An 18,760-nucleotide genomic window follows, 5' to 3' on the forward strand; every position below is an offset into this window, starting at 1 on the left:
TGCTTTTATAGACCGTTTCTGAAAGAAGGGGTGCTTCTATAGACCCTTTCGGAAAGAAAGGCTGCTTCTCTAGACCCTTTCGGAAAGAAAGGGTGCTTCTCTAGACCCTTTCTGAAAGAATGGGTGCTTCTATAGACACTTTCTGAAGGAAGGGGTGCTTCTATAGACACTTTCTGAAAGAAGGGTGCTTCTATAGACACTCTCTGAAAGAAGGGGTGATTCTATTGACACTTTCTGAAAGAAGGGGTGCTTCTATAGACCCTTTTGGAAAGAAAGGGTGCTTCTCTAGACCCTTTCTGAAAGAAGCGGTGCTTCTCTAGACCCTTTCTGAAAGAAGCGGTGCTTCTATAGACCCTTTCTGAAAGAAGGGGTGCTTCTATAGACCCCTTCTGAAAGAAAGGTTGCTACTATAGACCGTTTCTGAGAGAAAGGTTGCTGCTATAGACCGTTTCTGAAAGAAAGGGTGCTTCTATAGAAGATATGGTGCTTCTATAGAAGAAAGGGTGCTTCTATAGAAGATATGGTGCTTCTATAGAAGAAATGGTGCTTCTATAGAAGAAAGGGTGCTTCTATAGAAGAAAGGGTGCTTCTATAGAAGAAAGTGTGCTTCTATAGAAGAAAGGGTACTTCTATAGAAGAAAGGGTGCTTCTATAAAAGAAAGGGTACTTCTATAGAAGAAAGGGTGCTTCTATAGAAGAAAGGGTACTTCTATAGAAGAAAGGGTGCTTCTATAAAAGAAAGGGTACTTCTATAGAAGAAAGGGTGCTTCTATAGAAGAAAGGGTGCTTCTATAGAAGAAAGGGTGCTTCTATAGAAGAAAGGGGGCTTCTATAGAAGAAAGGGTGCTTCTATGGAAGAAAGGGTGCTTCTATAGAAGAAAAGGGGCTTCTCTAGCCGCTTTCTGAAAGATTGGGTGCTTTTTTAGACCCTTCTGAAAGAAATGTGTTTCTTAAGGCTTTTTCTGAAAGAAAGGGTGTGGCTATATGAAAACGTGGACCGATATAAGCTTTTCATTTTCAGTACCAAACATCTTAAAGCTCCATCTTAAATATTGAGAGCTGTATCTGGATTTCAAAGACGAACGTACAGACGGATAATGTTATATCGATTTAGAATTTTAAACTGATCAAGAATATATGAGGAGCACAGTGCCAAAAAGGTCTAACCAACATGTTCAAAAAAAAAATCTAACACACTATAAAAATGTTTTTATTATACCTTCCAAGTTATGGTGGAGTAGGGATACGTAAAACCGATTTCGGTTTTAAGTCGTAGTCGTTCTTGACTAATGGGTGTGCTAAAACCGCGTAATCGAAGGTACTTTTTTATATATACATATATACATCACGGATCGCATGAAAGAAAGTGGTCGATTATAATCGGTTTTCGGCGCTTAACGAATAATCGAAAGTCGACTTTTATAATACTCTCAAATAATCGACTAACCAAGCAACGAGTTTTAAGTTATTCACGAAAAGCGAATAATCGAAAAACCTTTGCCTTTGTTTCTGACCCATAACAATTGGGCGTATACATACCTGTTATTAGCTATCATATCAAATCTGTTCACCCCCTCCACTTCCTCGGTATGTTTCACTATCTTTTTTAATTGCTTTCCTTGTTTCAGCAATCTGAAAGTTAACATTAATATCGATTGTAAAAGAAAGAATTAGAAAAATAGTTTACATTTGCTGAATGAAAATGTGATTTTGATATTCAATTCCTATGGTGGAACAGTTTACACCACACCTGGAAATGACAACTTTACTTACACATTTAGCAAATCAGCATTCATTTGTTTCAAAATATTCATTTGAAAACAAGTGAGCCAAGGCTATAGTCGGGTCGGGGCCGACTATGTGATACCCTACACCACCTCCCCTGTTCATAAGCTTTTGACTAATAAAATTCAAAATATTAAAATTGGGATAGCTTGGCGCCTTTGCTCTGAATGTCTTCATTAACACAGGTCAATTTTTTTGAAACGCATTTAAGTGCATCGACAGTACAACGCAAATAAAAAATGGAAAAGTGGGAGGTATGCCAACCATCAATAGGCTTCTTTCTCTGTTAGACCCCATCACCCCCAAAATTTCGTGAGGGTCCGATCAAAATTTCGTAGTGTGATTGTACAAAAATGGAAAAAGGGATGCATTACCGACTATTGCGATATCTCTGTTGTTTGACCACCTATGACAACCTACTTCACATCGTTGTACAGGTGATATTTTCTACTTGCCAGGTTTTGCTTTCGATATACCTCCTACAGAAGGGAGATATTAACTTTGAAATAAAACGTTGGTCTTTTTTCCAAATATTTTTTTTGTCACATTCTGACCCCTGAATAATATCCGACCATTATCAAAAATCAAAAGGTTTTTTCCTCTGTGGGACCCCAAATGACTCCCAAAATTTCGTGACGATCCAATTAAAATTGCGACCTGTAGCGTGATTTCCAAAAAAGTGGAAAAATGGGATGTATTACCGACTATTGCGACATCTCCGTTACTTGGATACCTACGCCAACCTGCTTTACATCATTGTAATGATGGGATTTTTTACTTTCATTGTCGGACTTTGCTTTTGGAAGGTCCCGAACCAAAGCTGTGATATTCGTCATTATTATTAAAATCGCAAAAATGAAAATTTGTGTTCTATTAGCGGCATTATCTTCGTTGTTTGACCACTTACGATAGCCTACTTCACATCGTTTCAAAGGTGATATTTTCTACTTTCAGTAGCAGGCTTTGCTTTTGATATACCCCTTTTAGAAGCGGAGATATTCGCTTTGAAATAAAACGTTGACTTTTTCTTCAAATAAGTTTTTTGCCCATTCCGACCCCTGAATATTATCCGACCATCAGCAAGATCCAGGGACGTACGCAGGATTTCATTTCGGGGGGGGGGGGGGGGGCCCAACATGACCAAAAATCATAAAACTTAAAAATGTTGTGAAACGTTACATAAAGCTATTTTAAAGTTTTTTTTTGACGTTGTTGGCGTTTTTTTTTTTCTTTTGACGATGTTATGTATATTCAATATTGTAACAAAATTATAATTGAAAATAAACCATATCAGACCACGTTCGTTATAGTCCCCATACAAAAGTTTTTAACCAAATTCTCGAATGAGAATTTCAAATGCATACTGCCCAGAATTCAACCACTTTAGCTCTTATTTGTCATTTTGGGTTCTAAATCCTACAGCGAAAGCTTTCGAAAGATTTTCTATAATTCGAGGCTATTAGCATAATTTTTGAAAATATCGTCAGTAATATGGATTTTGGAAATCCATTTGGTGGAAGAACTTCCATACAAAAAGTGCGAATATGTTCAATAGATGTATACAGTGTTTGGAGGATATAAGCAGTTCGAATCGAAGATAACGCCGTTTCTTCTTTAAAGTACATATATTACACACTAACTTCAGTGCCATTAAAACAGTTTTGTATTATTGTAAGAAAATAATATTCTTACCCCAATTTTTATAAGTCTTCTTTTGTTATAGTTTGGATTTACCGAACAGATTTATAGCGTTCCGGATAACTTAAAGTTAAAAGCGATGATTAAATTTCAAGGAGTAGCTTTTTGGCATTAACTTTTAATGTAAAAATTTTATTTTTAATGCCTCCAAATTGGTTTATTTTGTGTTTTCAAATCAATCCGATAGTAAAAGAAAACATATAATAATGGCCCTTAAATACATAAAAAACACCAAAACTTTACTATTTTACCAGAAGTGATAGAGTCAGTGAAAGCCAACTAAAAATTCAGAAAAGTATATAAAAAAACAAGACCCGGGCGATGCAATCAATCTACGACTCATAGACTCCGAATCCTACTCGCAGTACTGTTTGAGACTTTGCAAAAACATGATCGAAAAAATATCTCTAAAAAAGCTCGGCAACATTTTAGCTAAATCCTGAAAATTGGTTAAGTTAACTCTATCTGATACATCAATGGTTTCCAACTACCAATACCTTCTGTACCTACGGCACAGCGCAGGCAAACTTATGAAAATTCATAACTTTTGTTTTCTGGAAAACAAAAAATAACAGTCGGGTTTGCCTACAGAGATATACCTCAGGCTGTGTTAGTTGAGACTTTTATATATAGACAGATCGCATAGCCAATTTTTTTCTGTAAATTGTAGCCAGGAAGTTTCAGAATTTAATCTCCTTTTTTGGACGTATAAACTTTCCGACAATAATTTCGAAAAATTTGGGGTGTACAACTTCTCGATTGTTGGCGTTATGCTAAAAAATGTGACTTCGATGAAAGCGCAAAAGTTTTGCACTTTTGTACAGACTATACCTGAATGGACCTGGACCTAATTTTGGTAGTTAATTTAGTTGGTGGGCGTAAGATTTAGAGCTTTTGGACCAATTCTGACAACACCGTTGACTCACCCACGAAAAATACAATATCGCTGCAAACGTGACGTCAAGAAGTAACATTGATCAAAATGTGCAATGGCTCCTCGAACAGCCCTTATACTACTACCCTGAGGTTGACTTTTGTGAGGGATGTATCCGAATATGTTGTCCCAAATAGACCCTCTTGGTACATGATATATGTCGAGTCAGACAGACGGACGGAACAACTAGGATAAATAGTTTGACGCGTGTTAAATATTTATCATTAGCCGAACGGCTGAGGGTACAATATCACGGTGCTGTTGAACCAACGTTAAATGAAAGGAGCTTACAACTGGGAAGATCTTGCGGTTTCTGAAACAGCAATCTTCATAGATGAGAAAAATTTTTAAACAAATCGCGGTCAAAGTTCGCATTATTAGGTTTTCGCGAGTTTGCTTGGAAACCGCAAGTCCTATCGAAATGGGGCTAAAGAAAATGTTGTAGCTTTGAAAATTTGTTCCTAGGACTTACGATTTTTGAGATATAGAAGTTCAGGTCACATTTTTAGGTTTTTTGTTAGGTTTTCACGATTTGCTTCAAAACAGTAAGTCTTTTCGAAATTCTCTACAAGATTGGGATTCGTAATTTTTTCCACGGTTGTACCATTTTTAAGATATATAAATTTAAGTTGGGAAATTGCAGTCATGACATTGTTTTATAAGGAGGCGACACAGTCTGTGAATTGTCCCAATTTGAATTTCTATATCTCAAAAATGGTAAGAGAACAAGATAAGAGAACATGAATTTTCACTGCTACAACATTTTCCTTAGCAAAACCTAAAAAACCCTACAAATGCGATTTTTTTCATTTTTTTCATCTAGGGTGTAAGCTTCTTTCTTTTACAAATAACAGCCGATTTTAATACAATAACAAATAACCAAAGTTTGAGCATTAATTTCATTTACGGTTGTTTTCAGCTACAAATTTGTTACTGAAAAGAAAAAAAATTAAGATGGGCATGCTATTTATAGCTGATATTATCACTTTATGATGCACAACAATAAAATTTTCTCCCACTATTTAGCAACAAGTTGATATAGGAATACAAAATGTTTATTAAGGCAGTAAATCAATTTTCTAATTGGTTTTCGAGATATACTCCACGGAAAGCCCTTGTACATATTGTCCAATAGCCACTTAATTTTATGTACTTCTAATCCGCACAATAGAGAATTTGTAATCGTTTTGAGAACAAAATGATTTTAAAGCCTCAAAACCTTTATTACAGAATTCCAAAACACTGGCATGGCATAAAGAAGGAATTCAGTTTTACTGGAAGTTTCTCTCAAAAAGGGTATTCAAACAAAAAAATTTAAATATTTCTTCAGACAACTTGTCGATAAAGTACATTTCCAGTACGGAACCTTCAGAACAATATCAGCTTTCATTTGAAATTTCCAAAACAAAAATTATTTTAAGGACAAAATAGTAATAATTTGTTAAAGTAGCTCAAAAAATTTTGTCGTACCAAACCATTTGGGGGGGGGCCGGGGCCCCCTTGCCCCCCCCCCCCCTGCGTACGTCCCTGGCAAGATCAATAGGCTTCTTCCTCTGTAGGATCCCCATTAGCCCTCAAAATTTCGTGACGATCCGATCAAAATTGCGACCTGTAGCGTGATTACAAAAAAATGAAAAAATGGGAGGTATTGCCGACTATTGTGATATCTCCGTTATGTGGCAACCTATGCCAACCTACTTTGCATCACTGTAAAGATGGGATTTTCTACGTTCATAGTCAGACTTTGTTTTTGGAAGATCCCCAACCGAAGCTGTGATATTCGTCATTATTATTAAAATCGCAAAAATAAAAAGTTGGGTTCTATTAGCGGCTATTGCGATATATTCGTTGTTTGATCACCTACGAGAACCTATTTACATCATTAGAAACGCGATATTTTCTACTTTCATGGCCAGGTTCTGCTTTTGGTATACCCCATATTGAAGCTGAGATATTCGCTTAGGAAAAAAACGTTGTCTTTTTCTCCAAATAAGTTTTTTGCTCATTACGACCCCTAAATATTATCCGACCATCACCAAAATCAATAGGCTTCTTCATCTGTGTGACCCCCATTAACCCCCAAAATTTCGTGACGATCCGATCAAAATTGAGACCTGTAGCGTGATTTCCAAAAAAGTGGAAAATGGGATGTATTACCGACTATTGCGATATCTCCGTTATTTGGTCACCTACTCCGACCTAGTTTACATCATTGTAAAGATGGGATCTTCAACTTTCATAGCCAGGCTTTGCTTTTGGAATGTCTCCAACCAAAGCTGTGATATTCGTCATTATAATTAAAATCGCAAAAATGAAAATTTGGGTTTTATTTGCGACTATTGTGATATCTTCGTTGTTTGATCACCTACGTGAACCTACTTTACATCAATAGAAAGGTGATATTTTCTACTTTTATTGTCAGGTTTTGCTTTTGGTATACCCCGTATAGAAGCTGAGACATTCGCTTTGGAAAAAAAACGTTGTCTTTTTATCCACATAAGTTTTTTTCCCATTCCTACCCCTAAATATTATCCGACCATCACCAAAATCAATAGGCTTCTTCCCCTCCGGGACCCCCATCAACATCCAAAATTTCGTGACGATCCGATCAAAATTGCGACCTGTAGACGGACAGACGGACGGACGGACGGACACACATAGCCAGATCGACTCAGCTCGTCTATACATTCATTTCGGTATATATAAGTATGGGTCTACGACCATTATTTCGATGCGTTACAAACTTTTTGGCCAAAACCAACTTATAATACCCTCCCCACATAGTGGTGTAGGGTATAAAAAATTAATTATTATGGGATCTATGTTTGGTATAGAATTTTACGATGTAACATTTTTGGACCATATCGATTACTCCGTTTAAAAGTTATTATGCATACCAACCGTTCAGACGGGCGGACTTGGCAAGATTGACAAAAATGTTTGTAAAAAGGATTTGGTCTCAACATATACAACGTACAGTTGGCGTCTCAAACCATTATTTGAAAAAAAAAAACAAATTTTTGTTTGTATTCATGCATAAGGAAAAAAGAAACATTTTTATTATTTATTTGCAATTGATGTTATAAATGGAAAAATCAAATTATATATTCGTAATATTTTAGTTTATTATTTTGCTACTTTTGGACGTAACAGCATTTCGGCATATTTAAACGAATAGTCAGAACCTTTCCATTCAAGATAATTCCAACCAATACCAGTGGTATTTGCATCCTCTTTTTGTCGATATGGTCCAAATAAGTGACTGAAAGTGTATTAAAAATGATATAAATACAAATTTCAATGGTATGACATGAAAGAACTATACCTGATATAACATTTACGAAACCACCATGCACCTTCAAATTCCTTGGCACAATTTACATTATCTTCTTCGTCATTATCCTCATCGAATGTGGTAAAATGTTGTCCATCGTGAATCCGCATTGCATCTGCAGCATTTCCACTATATGCACCCAATAATTTAATTCGATATTTTTCCGTTTCATTGCCTATCTGAAAGCCATCATAAATAGCGTAACGCTCCTCATTGTCCCAGGATCGGATAACAATTTTTAATTCTACATGTGGTACAGCAGTTGTTAATAGATGAAGTTTTTTAAGACCTATGAAAAACTCTCCAGAAGGTGGATTACCGAAGCCGGCCTTATACTCGGTCCAGCTTCTATAAAAATCTACGGATCCATCCATTCTCCTTGCAATCGTTGTCCATATAGACCTACATTAATTATGTAAAAACAATATAAATTTTATAATTTTAACCACAATCACTTTAAATAATAATTTGGGAACTATTGACTGAATGGCAGGCAGATCAACGCCAAAACGAAATGGCTAAAGCTAAAAACTTGAAATCTAGACAATCTAGAATTCTGCAATTCTACAATCTGACTGAATCAGTCAGCGGTGTCGACAGAGATATACCTTCAGCCTCGGACCTAAAGAAAAGAAGCAAACACACTACTTCTCACGTCTACAGTTTTTTTCTTTTTACTTTTTTGGGCCAATTTCTCAGAAAGTATGGATTTGCCACTGAAAAAAAATTGTATTGGCGCATACTAAAAATATTGCCAAAAAATTAAAAACGATCCCAGACGTGTCCTTATAGTGCACTCTGTGTGTGGGAGGTACCCGAAAAAAGTTGTCCGATGTAGTCAATGTTCGGAAATAATTCGAGTCCGTAAGAAATAATACGATGTTCAACGTTTGGACCAAATCGGTTTCTCCCTAGATCAAATAATAGAATGTACAAAGTTTGGACCAATCAGAAACTCACTGCGAGAGTTATCTTGCGGATTTGCAATATTAGTTGGTGATGTCAAGGATTCTTGGAGCTTTTAAGCGATTATATCAGAAAGTATGGACTTGCCCACAAAAAAGTTTACCGTCGTAAAGGGGCAGCAAACAGCCTGCTGAAAAAAATGCAAAACGATCCGAGAGGAGCTCCTTTTGTGTGGGAAGTACCCGAAGTAGTGGACCGATAGAATCCATATTCGAACCCATTATAAGCCTGAAAGTAATATTACCATTTGCAACGTTATGACCAAATCGGTTACCTAAACTACTAAGTTTGGATAAAATATTATAATTGTTCCACAAATATCCCAGGCGGGACAGGGGCGACTTCTCTCATATCAATGAGTGCACCCCGATTCATATTAGCTCAATGATATGGGACCTACTGTTTATCGCCGAGTCCGAACGGCGTGTCTAAGACACCACTTGTAGAGAAGTTGTACAAGGCTGCAATACTCAGCAAATGTCGCCAACATTACTGAGGGGTATTTTGCCACCGTTGAAAAGTGTTTGATCTTGACAGGCCGGGGAATCGAACCGACAACCTTTAGTGTGCAAGGCGGGTGCGTATGCCATTGCACCACGAATGCCAAATTTTGAACCCGATGGGTTGCTAGATCGACCCCAAATTTTTTGAAACTCATTTTGTCCCAAGATTCTTGGGATCTAAACCTATTATTTCGATGAGACGCATTTTTTGGTCGTATCAAAGTGTATATGGGAAATATTTGTGAAAATTTAACATAGCTGTAGCCAAGGTTAACCCTTTTATAACTCGCGAATTGTGCTTGTATATGAAAAATGACTTGGCTTTTAGACTTGGCAAAAAATATTGACTTTAAAAGTTAATTTACGTGGAAGCTGTGGCTATATTTATGTTAAATTGTTTTAAAAAATGGGTTGAAACCAACGTGTCTTTTTTTTTTTTTTTGTTTTCTCTCGATTTGAGATAAAACCACGATTTTCCTGTCAAAGTAAAAATAGAAGCCAACTAAATTAGGATCATCTCATCGATGTATATTTTTTCAAAATTTCTACCATTCTACCATCTACCATTAAATGACGCTCACATTTTAAAGCCAGATTTTAAGTGTTTTTGACAATTTCTTCCAAAATCATGTATACGATTGTAGAACTCGCGATTCTGATTTATTTGATATGTATGCGTCTTAAATTTGGTCTACATAGCTTCACAGAAATCTGTATCCAAATACGAAATTTTTTCTAAAAATCAAAATTTTCGGGCCTAATTTTTACAATTGTCAATCGATTTCCTCGTACTTTATTGCAAATTTTTTAGATATTACTAAACATGAACCTATATCCACAACTGGAGAAGATTCTTGACAACTTGGATTTACCGAACAGATTCACAGCGTTCCGGTTAACTTTAACTTAAAAGTGATGATTCAATTTCAAGGATGAGCTTCTTGTCATTAACTTTCAATGTGAACATTATATTTTTAATGCCTCCAAATTAGTTTATTTTGCATTTTCAAATCCATCAGATAGTAAAAGAACACATTTAATAATGGCCCTTAGAGTGTCTCTTTACAGATACTTCATTCCGAAAATGAACCCACAATTGTTAATGTTCTACAAAAACATTTTTGATGTTTGAAATGTCTTCGTGACTGGCATATTGCATATTGCGGGTATACATACCGGTTATTAGATATCATATTAAATTTGTTCATCCCATTCACTTCCTCCACATGTTCCAATATCTTTTTGTTGGTAGCATCCATCCTTTGAATTTGTTCCATCATATCAATTACTTTTCTATCCTGTTCATGTTGTCTGAAAATACAAATATGGGTTTAGAAGAATTAGATTAGGTCCCAGAATTATTGTTTGTCAGAAAATTAAAAAATTTCTATCCGATGAATGATAAATAAGAATTTGATATTCAATTATTATGGTAGTACCAATACAAACACCAATACTTAGGCATTTTGAATTTATGCTGGAAAATACAATACTTACTTACAATACTTACACATTTTGGATTTGTTTCATAATTCCACTCATATCCCTTTCTTGTTCATGCTGTCTAAAAATACAAATATGGGTTTAGAAGAATTAGATTAGGTCCAGAGGTATTGTTTGTCGCAAACTTGAACAATTACATTCGAATACCAACCTCTTGTTCGTTTCCAGCAAAATTGTATTCAATTTTATGAACAAATGTCTCCATAAAATATGCTCACCTTCATATGGATCCTGAGAATAAACGTAATAAGGGGAAATTTTCTGTTGTGAGTTTGCATTACCACTTACATAATATTCTTCGCTGGTGGCATTATCAGCAACTTCATGAGTCGCGAATATAATTTTCAATAAAAGAAAAAAAACGAAAATTGTGAAAATAAATTTCATTTTGCAAAATGTTACACCACAATCACAAGGTTCCGAGATATACTGACGACATATTCGTCCAAAGAAAGCCGTTTTATAAAGACACTGTTTTCAAATTACATACATACATACATAATTTTATTCTTAATGAAAACGACTTGCCCCTTTCTTTGTCACAATTTATTGGAGACAAGCGACATGGATGATTTAATTCTTATCTTTAACTTGAAACAATAATTTCACTTGTAGTCAATAATAGGTGTGTACGATTACTTGCCCAGCAATAATTACTCAGTCAGTTCCAGCAACCTCTCTCAGTGAATTTTACTCTCTCATGCAGGAAAAATTGCAGAAAGTTATCGAACAGCATTTTGCAAAAGCTTGCAAGAAAGTCAGCTGTTTCCGAAAATGTATGAAATTTGTTTTTGTTTCTTTTGACATTTTAAACCAAACGGAACAAAAACATAAATTTTAAAATTGCAGTTTACTTATTTAATTCTTTAATCCTATCCACAACGCTTTAGAATCTAAAAAAAGTGCAATTGTGAAATTTTCTTGGTCAAAAATGTTAACATTTCGAGTTGTTTACATTGAACAGGTGATTAAAAGTCAGCTGATCAGACTTGCAAATTTTTGCTGGACAAATTTTCCCAGTAAAAATTTGCAAGTTCTCAGTCACAAAACTCTCTAAAAATCTCTCCAAACTCGCTCTCTATTGCTGGATAATTTTGTTATCGAACAGCATTCAGTAAAATTTTGTACGAATTTTTACAAATTTTTGGGTTATCGTACAGACTAATGGTCTGTTCCCGTACTTTATAAAGTGGTAAAAGTCGTAAACGATTTTCATATAAATTTTGTGTACGGGAACGCAAAATGTGTAAAAGTGGTAAACATTTTAAAAACTTTTTACTTCTGGAACAGAGCTCTAATCTCTTAAACATTAACCCATTGTGAGAGAAGAAATTTATGTTTTCCTTTTTATCGATTTTTGCAACAGTCAAAAAATGCCACATACATTTTATGTGCGGGTGGTGGGCATGCCTACCTCGCCATAGTAGTTGTCGGAAAATGTCTTCGTAATGATACAGGGATCAACAACAATTATTTCCACGCACAACAGTATGTGGACAAGATATCGCCCTATGCTAATCCATCTGCTACAAGGGAATAGCATAATTTTCCTTGGCGATTTCAATGCTCATCACGAGATTTGGTATTCACAGCTTTTGAACGATTCAGGAGGTGTACTAACAGGTTTGGCCCTAAAGTTCTACCGATAGCATGAGTGCTGTCAACTTTTCTATGAGCTTTTAATTCATAATTTTGCGTTTTAATTTTACCGATTTTTGTCGGTAACTCAAAAAATGAGTTAGAGAATCGCACTACTGCTCTCGAATCGCTTTGATTTTTGTTGTAGCAACTTGTATTTACTGCCCCCCATACGACGGTACAAGTTTTATCAGGGGCAAATCCATACTTCTTGAGAAAATAGGCTGAATGGTACAAAAAACCCCTATGACACCGTGTGTAGTGGTTGGAGCGCAAGATAACTCTCGAACGGATCTACCGATTCGGTCCAAAATATGGCCTTCGTAATATTTTGTGCAAACATAGTTTAAGTTCGAAGATAAGCCATATCGGTCCACGCCTTCAGGTACCTCCCCCACAAAAGTTCAAAAATATTTGGAAAAATTGTGCGCACGATAACCGTTGATGGGAGTCACCGATTTGGTTCATACTTTACACATCCTAATATATCTACCAGGTATAGATCAGGTTCGAATATGGACTATATTTATCCACTCCTTCGGGTACCTCTCACACAAAATTTTGTATAAATTCACTTTAAGACCTGCTCTCGAATCACTTTGATTTTTGTTGAAGCAACTTGCATTCGCTGCCTCAATTACGACAGTAAAAGCTTTTTTCAGGGGCAAGTCCATACTTCTTGAGAAAACAGCCCGAAATGTTTAAAAAACCCCTATGGCGGCATATGTTGTGGCTGGAGAGCTCGAACTGAATACTGCGTTCGCCAACACTTTGGATATTGTAATATTCCTTCGAATATTAGATGAAATTCGTACGTGGTGCTCATAGGTCCACTTCTTCCGGTACCACCCCTACAAAAGTTCGAAAATATTCGCTAAAATGTTACGCGCGATTTCCCATAGACGTGGCAACCGATTTGGTCCAAACTTTGGATCTCTAAATATTGTCGAAACTTAGTTTATGAAAGTTGGGCCTTGTGGTACCACCCACACAAATATTCAAAATTTTTATATGGATAGGGTCTGTTCGAGGATCATTGGGACTTTTTTACCGAAGGTTCTTGTCTTGGTATATATATATGTTCCCCAAAGAAGCGTAACTCTTTATTTTCAGCATTATTTTACCAAAATATCAAAAGTTTGGTATTTAGTCTTCTTTGAGTTTAAAAACTGTCCGCCAGAAATTTCTCGGTATAGATCAAAGTTATGCTATAGCCCCCATAGAATGGTACCTCCCGAAATTCGGTATTTAGTCTTTTCGTAAACGAAAGAAAACTAATTGTTCCATTTTACTTCAATACAACTCTTGGTGAGGGTATAACAAGTTCGGCCGTTCTTACCTCTTTGAATTACCGACAAAAACGGTAAAATTAAAATGCTTATGAATTCGGTAATTAACGATATTTTTCAGTTAGTTACCGACCAAAAGAAAGTAGTCGTAAAATTCTACCGATAGCAACAGTGTTGTTAAATTTTATTTTAACTTTTCATTCATAATTTTTGCATTTTAATTTTAACGACATGCTTTGGTAACTCAAAAAAAATGAGTAAGAGAATCGCACTACTGATCTGTATACCTGAATATTTTTAAGATATGTTTCTCATACATAGCAGACCAGTAATCATGACCTTAAGAATATTTCCTCCCAAGGATTTAATAATCGTTAATTTTTTTTAGAATATTTTTACAGTGACCAATGGCATTTCAGTTATACACAGTCGTATTGGTCGGTATTCATCCAATTTTGCGTGCTTCTCTCATATCTATTGTTATCGCAGTGTCAATGAACGACGTTTTGTTCCCCTTAAGAAATAACATGGCACAATTACCCAGGTAGTGGTATCGTAAAATTTGAATATGTTATGTCATATAAATATTTTTTTTTTATAAAGGGATTTGACTTTTCATATTCGATCAGCTGGTGTGATACGACTACCTGGTAGTTCTGCCATAAGAAATAATAACAAATAAAAAACAAGTGGGAAAAGCGTTAAGTTCGGTCGGGCCGAACTTTTTATACCCTCCACCACAAATTTCAGCCATTTCCGAAATTTCAGCCAGACCGAAAATCGGAAGTTACCGTTCTATGGGGGCTATATGATGGCGCGGACCTATACCTACAACATTCTGGGGGTGAAATTTTATATCCCCAATGAAGACTAAATACCAAATTTCAGCCATCTCGGTGTGATAATGAGGCCAAAACCTTCAAAATACCGAAAATCGGGAGATATCGTCCTATGGGGGCTATATCAAAACGTGGACCTATATAAACATTTTATGGTCGAAATGTTTCTTAGCCTCTGGAAACACAAAATACAAAGTTGCAACCGATTCTGTTGTCAAATGGGACTAATACATTCAAAATATATTAAAATGACGCGTACTTTATATGGGGCGTTATATGGGGGCTATAACAAAACGTGGACCTATATAAACCAACTTTGGTAGGAATGTTGTTTGGCCTCTGGAGACACAAAATACCAAATTACAACCAATTCGGTGGTAAAATGGGACAAATATCTAAAAATTCCTTAAAACGACGACGCGTCACGCGTCATTTTGTATGGGGGCTATACGAAAGCGTGGACCTACATAGCCCACTTTCAATACCAAAAGTCCTACGTACAAATAATAGATTTTCCCAAAATTTCATCCACAGACGGACAGACGGACGGACATGGCTATATCGATGTAAAATTGCACGCTGTGGGGTCTACAATTATTATTTCGAGTAGTTACAAACGTAGTGACAAACTTAATATACCCCCATCCTATGGTGGAGGGTATAATAATTTAAAAAAAATTAAGTTTCAGTGTTTTATTTAGAAATGCACGTAAAACTAAAAAATAATTAGTCGCTTAGCCTCAATAAATATATTCTTTCTCATGATAGAATCTCTCAAATAAAACGCTTCCATTTAAATTATGAATGATGGCAAAATTAAACGGCAAGCGTTTTATTTGAGAGATTCTATCATGAGAAAGAATATATTTATTGAGGCTAAGCGACTAATTATTTTTTAGTTTTATGTGCATTTCTAAATAAAACACTGAAACTTAATTTTTTTTAAATTATTTTTTATTTTTAACTTTTTAGTAAATACATTTTTTTGACCACTGAGAACCCCAAATGCCGAATTACAGTCCATTTGAGCAGAAAATGTAGATTAAAATGCTTGCAATTGGGTGGTACCGTTATATGGAGGCTATATTAAACCTTGACCTACGTCCACAATTTTTAGTGGGGAAGTTCCTGGACTATTGAGAACTCCAAATGCCAAGTTACAGCAAATTCGGGCTAAAAATGAAGACAAAATCCTCAAAATACCAGAAGTCGGGTGATACCGTTATATGGGGGCTATTGGAAAAAATTGACCCATATTGGTTTTGGTTTCATATTCATGTATTGTCATCTAAATCTGAAAAATGTGCAAAGTTTTAGTTCGATTGGTCAACTGCAACCGTGCTAAAAATCAGTTACCAGATTTTAAAAGGGGGTAAAGTTAGACACCGTAAAAACACTATAAGAATGGACCAATATTAGTTTCGATTTCATATTCCTGTATTGTCATCCAAATCTGAAAAGTGTGCAAAGTTTAAGTACGATTGGTCAACTGCAACTACGTGAAAAATGAGTTACCAGATTTGAAAAGCAAAATACCGGAAATCGGGTGGTACCGTTATATGGGGGCTATAGGAAATAATGGACCCATATTGGTTTTGGTTTCATATTCATGTATTGTCATCTAAATCTGAAAAGTGTGCAAAGTTTTAGTTCGATTGGTCAACTGCAACTGTGTTAAAAATGAGTTACCAGAAAGCAAGTTAAATAAAACACTGTAATAAAAATAATTTAACTTCAATACGTTGTGAAAAAATTTCATACATTGTTTGCCAATATTTATCAGCATAATGAGTCATATAATCATATAATGTTACCGCACTATGTTCTACATGAACTTTATTTGTTATGATATGTTCATATTATTTTGTATCGCATTTCTTTCACAAATAAAACAGGACATATATGTATATGTATACATATATAATGAGTCATAAGAATGCTGCATAGATTACTCTTATATATATATATATTTTTTTTTAATACTTTCTAATACGTACCTCTCTCCCTAAAAACTATACAATTATCAATTATGAATAATGAAATAAATACACGGCCCTTAGTCTCCGGCAACACAAGGATGCTAAGAATCCCCGGAGGTAAAAAACAACATTTAAGAATTGCTACATGGAATGTAAGGAGTCTCTATGAAGCAGGAAAACTAGCCAACACTATTATGGAAATGAACAGATTAAACATCGATATACTCGGAATAAGTGAGACCTGGTGGCCACAAAGCGGCGAATTTAACTCCCAAAACATGAAAATATACTTCTCTGGCAACTCCAGCGAAAATCACAGAAACGGTGTCGGGATTATAGTAAAAAGTAATATAGCGCAATGCGTAAAGGGTTCTATCTTCAAATCGGATCGGTCTATGCTACTTAAAATTAAATGTAAACCAATTGACATGAACATAATCCAAGTATACGCACCTACTGCGGACAAAGGTAATCATGAAATTGAAGCTTTTTACGAGGAAATTGAAGACTTACTAAGAATGACAAAGAGGCACGAAATTACAATAATTCAAGGCGATTTTAACGCTAAAATAGGAGCAGAAAAGTGCCAAGGCGTAACAGGAAACTATGGCCTAGGCGAAAGAAATGACAGGGGTGATAGACTAATTCAGTTCTGTCAAGAACATAAAATGATGGTAACAAACACAATGTTCTGCCTTCCCCCAAGACGACTATACACATGGAAATCGCCACAGGATAGAAGGGACAATATTGTGAGAAACCAAATAGATTTTATATTAATTAATGCCCGATTCGGATCCTCGGTTAAGAAATGCTCAACATATCCAGGCGCTGATGTTCCTTCAGATCACAATCTTCTGATGATGCAGTTGCGCACAAAAATTATTGCAAATAGAAAAAAGAATATCCGTCGTAAACTCAATGTGGCAAAACTTGAAAATACCACCTTGAAAGCAAATCTTCGAGATAATATAAATCGAGAACTAAGAAATATAAATACTGAAAACATTGACGACTTGTGGAACGCACTAAGGACTACGCTCAAACCCCTAGCAGATAATACCCTCGGATACGGCAAAAAATCTACACAGAAGGAATGGATGACACAGGATATTCTCAACATGATGGAAGAGAGACGAAAACATAAAAACAAGAACTTTGAACTGTATTGGGAACTAAACAGGGAAATCCAAGTCGCTATACGCATGGCAAAAAACAATCATATAAATAAGCAATGTCAGGAGATTGAACGATTGAAAAGCCTTCACGACGACTTTAATCTCCATAAAAAGTTAAAAGAAATGGCTGGTGTATACCGCAAAACTCATTCAAAAGTACTATATAATGATAATAATGATCCTGTGTTTGATACAGAAGAAAAAAAGACTATTTGGAGAGATTATATAAAACAAATTTTTACAGATGAAAATCGAACAACTCTCGAACAACGGACTCAACAATCTCTTACAGGAAATCCCATCAGTCGAAGAGAAGTTGAAACAGCAATAAATACTCTGAGAGACAGGAAAGCTTGTGGCCCTGACGAGATTCCCTCGGAAATCCTTAAATTAATAGATGACGAAAACATCGCACTTTTAACAAAATTATTTAACCATGTATATGATACAGGTCGATACCCACAAGACTGGTTAAAATCTACATTTATTACCATTCCGAAAAAATGCAACGCAAAATATTGTAACGAACACAGACTTATAAGTCTCATGAGCCATGCCCTAAAAATTTTTCTACGGATAATTCACTCCAGAATATACTCAAAGTGCGAAAAAGCCATGGGAACATCTCAGTTTGGATTTAAGGAAGGTATGGGAACCCGAGAAGCACTTTTTTCTATACAAACATTGGTCCAGAAATGTAAAAACGCACAAAAAGCCGTATTTCTATGCTTCATAGATTACGAAAAAGCTTTTGATACAGTGTTACACGATAAGTTGATTGACATCCTCATCTCCATTGGCCTAGACCAGAAAGAAGTGCATTGTATCAAAAGTCTATATTGGCATCAAAGTGCACAAATAGAAGTGGACGGGGAAATGACAGATAGAATTGACATATCTAAGGGAGTGAGACAAGGGTGCATATTGTCACCTTTGCTATTCAATATCTACTCAGAAAAAATTTTTCACGAATCCATAAACAAAATCCCAATCGGCATTCATATAAACGGAACATTTCTGAACAACATAAGATATGCTGATGATACAACCTTACTGGCGCATAGCATATCTGGACTCCAGAACCTTGTGAATAAACTCGCAATACACAGCGAAA

General features: G+C 35.6%; 2 protein-coding genes across 3 annotated transcripts in view; both read right to left on the minus strand.

The window, feature by feature from the left end:
- Nucleotides 1–18,760, minus strand: part of LOC141396772 (ryncolin-4-like) — a 315,108-nt gene that overhangs the window by 205,641 nt on the left and 90,707 nt on the right. The window lies entirely within an intron of this gene.
- LOC141396777 (ryncolin-4-like) lies at nucleotides 7,435–11,316 on the minus strand. 2 transcript variants are annotated; one of them, XM_073972418.1, is made up of 6 exons: nucleotides 11,012–11,316; nucleotides 10,875–10,954; nucleotides 10,731–10,784; nucleotides 10,397–10,531; nucleotides 7,743–8,153; nucleotides 7,435–7,679 (listed from the first exon to the last, which is right to left on the minus strand). In XM_073972418.1, the coding sequence occupies exons 1-6, from the start codon at nucleotides 11,108–11,110 to the stop codon at nucleotides 7,544–7,546; spliced, it is 915 nt and encodes a 304-aa protein (XP_073828519.1). In that variant the 5' UTR covers nucleotides 11,111–11,316; the 3' UTR covers nucleotides 7,435–7,543. The 2 variants fall into 2 exon arrangements, with proteins under 2 accessions (XP_073828519.1, XP_073828520.1); XM_073972419.1 differs by lacking the exon at nucleotides 10,731–10,784 and having other exon boundaries at nucleotides 11,012–11,168.

Source organism: Musca autumnalis, unplaced genomic scaffold (assembly GCF_047663935.1).
Source record: "Musca autumnalis isolate F117 unplaced genomic scaffold, ASM4766393v1 scaffold_3, whole genome shotgun sequence".
Classification (NCBI taxonomy): Eukaryota; Metazoa; Arthropoda; class Insecta; order Diptera; family Muscidae; genus Musca; species Musca autumnalis.

Bases quoted from the DNA above. Each gene is read 5' to 3' on its own strand.
- LOC141396777 (XM_073972418.1), bottom strand. From the start codon at position 11,110: ATGAAATTTATTTTCACAATTTTCGTTTTTTTTCTTTTATTGAAAATT. The intron at 10,955-11,011 runs GTAAGTGGTAAT...GTTTATTCTCAG, and splicing joins CCACCAGCGAAGAATATTAT to GATCCATATGAAGGTGAGCA. The intron at 7,680-7,742 runs GTATAGTTCTTT...ATACACTTTCAG, and splicing joins TTTCGTAAATGTTATATCAG to TCACTTATTTGGACCATATC.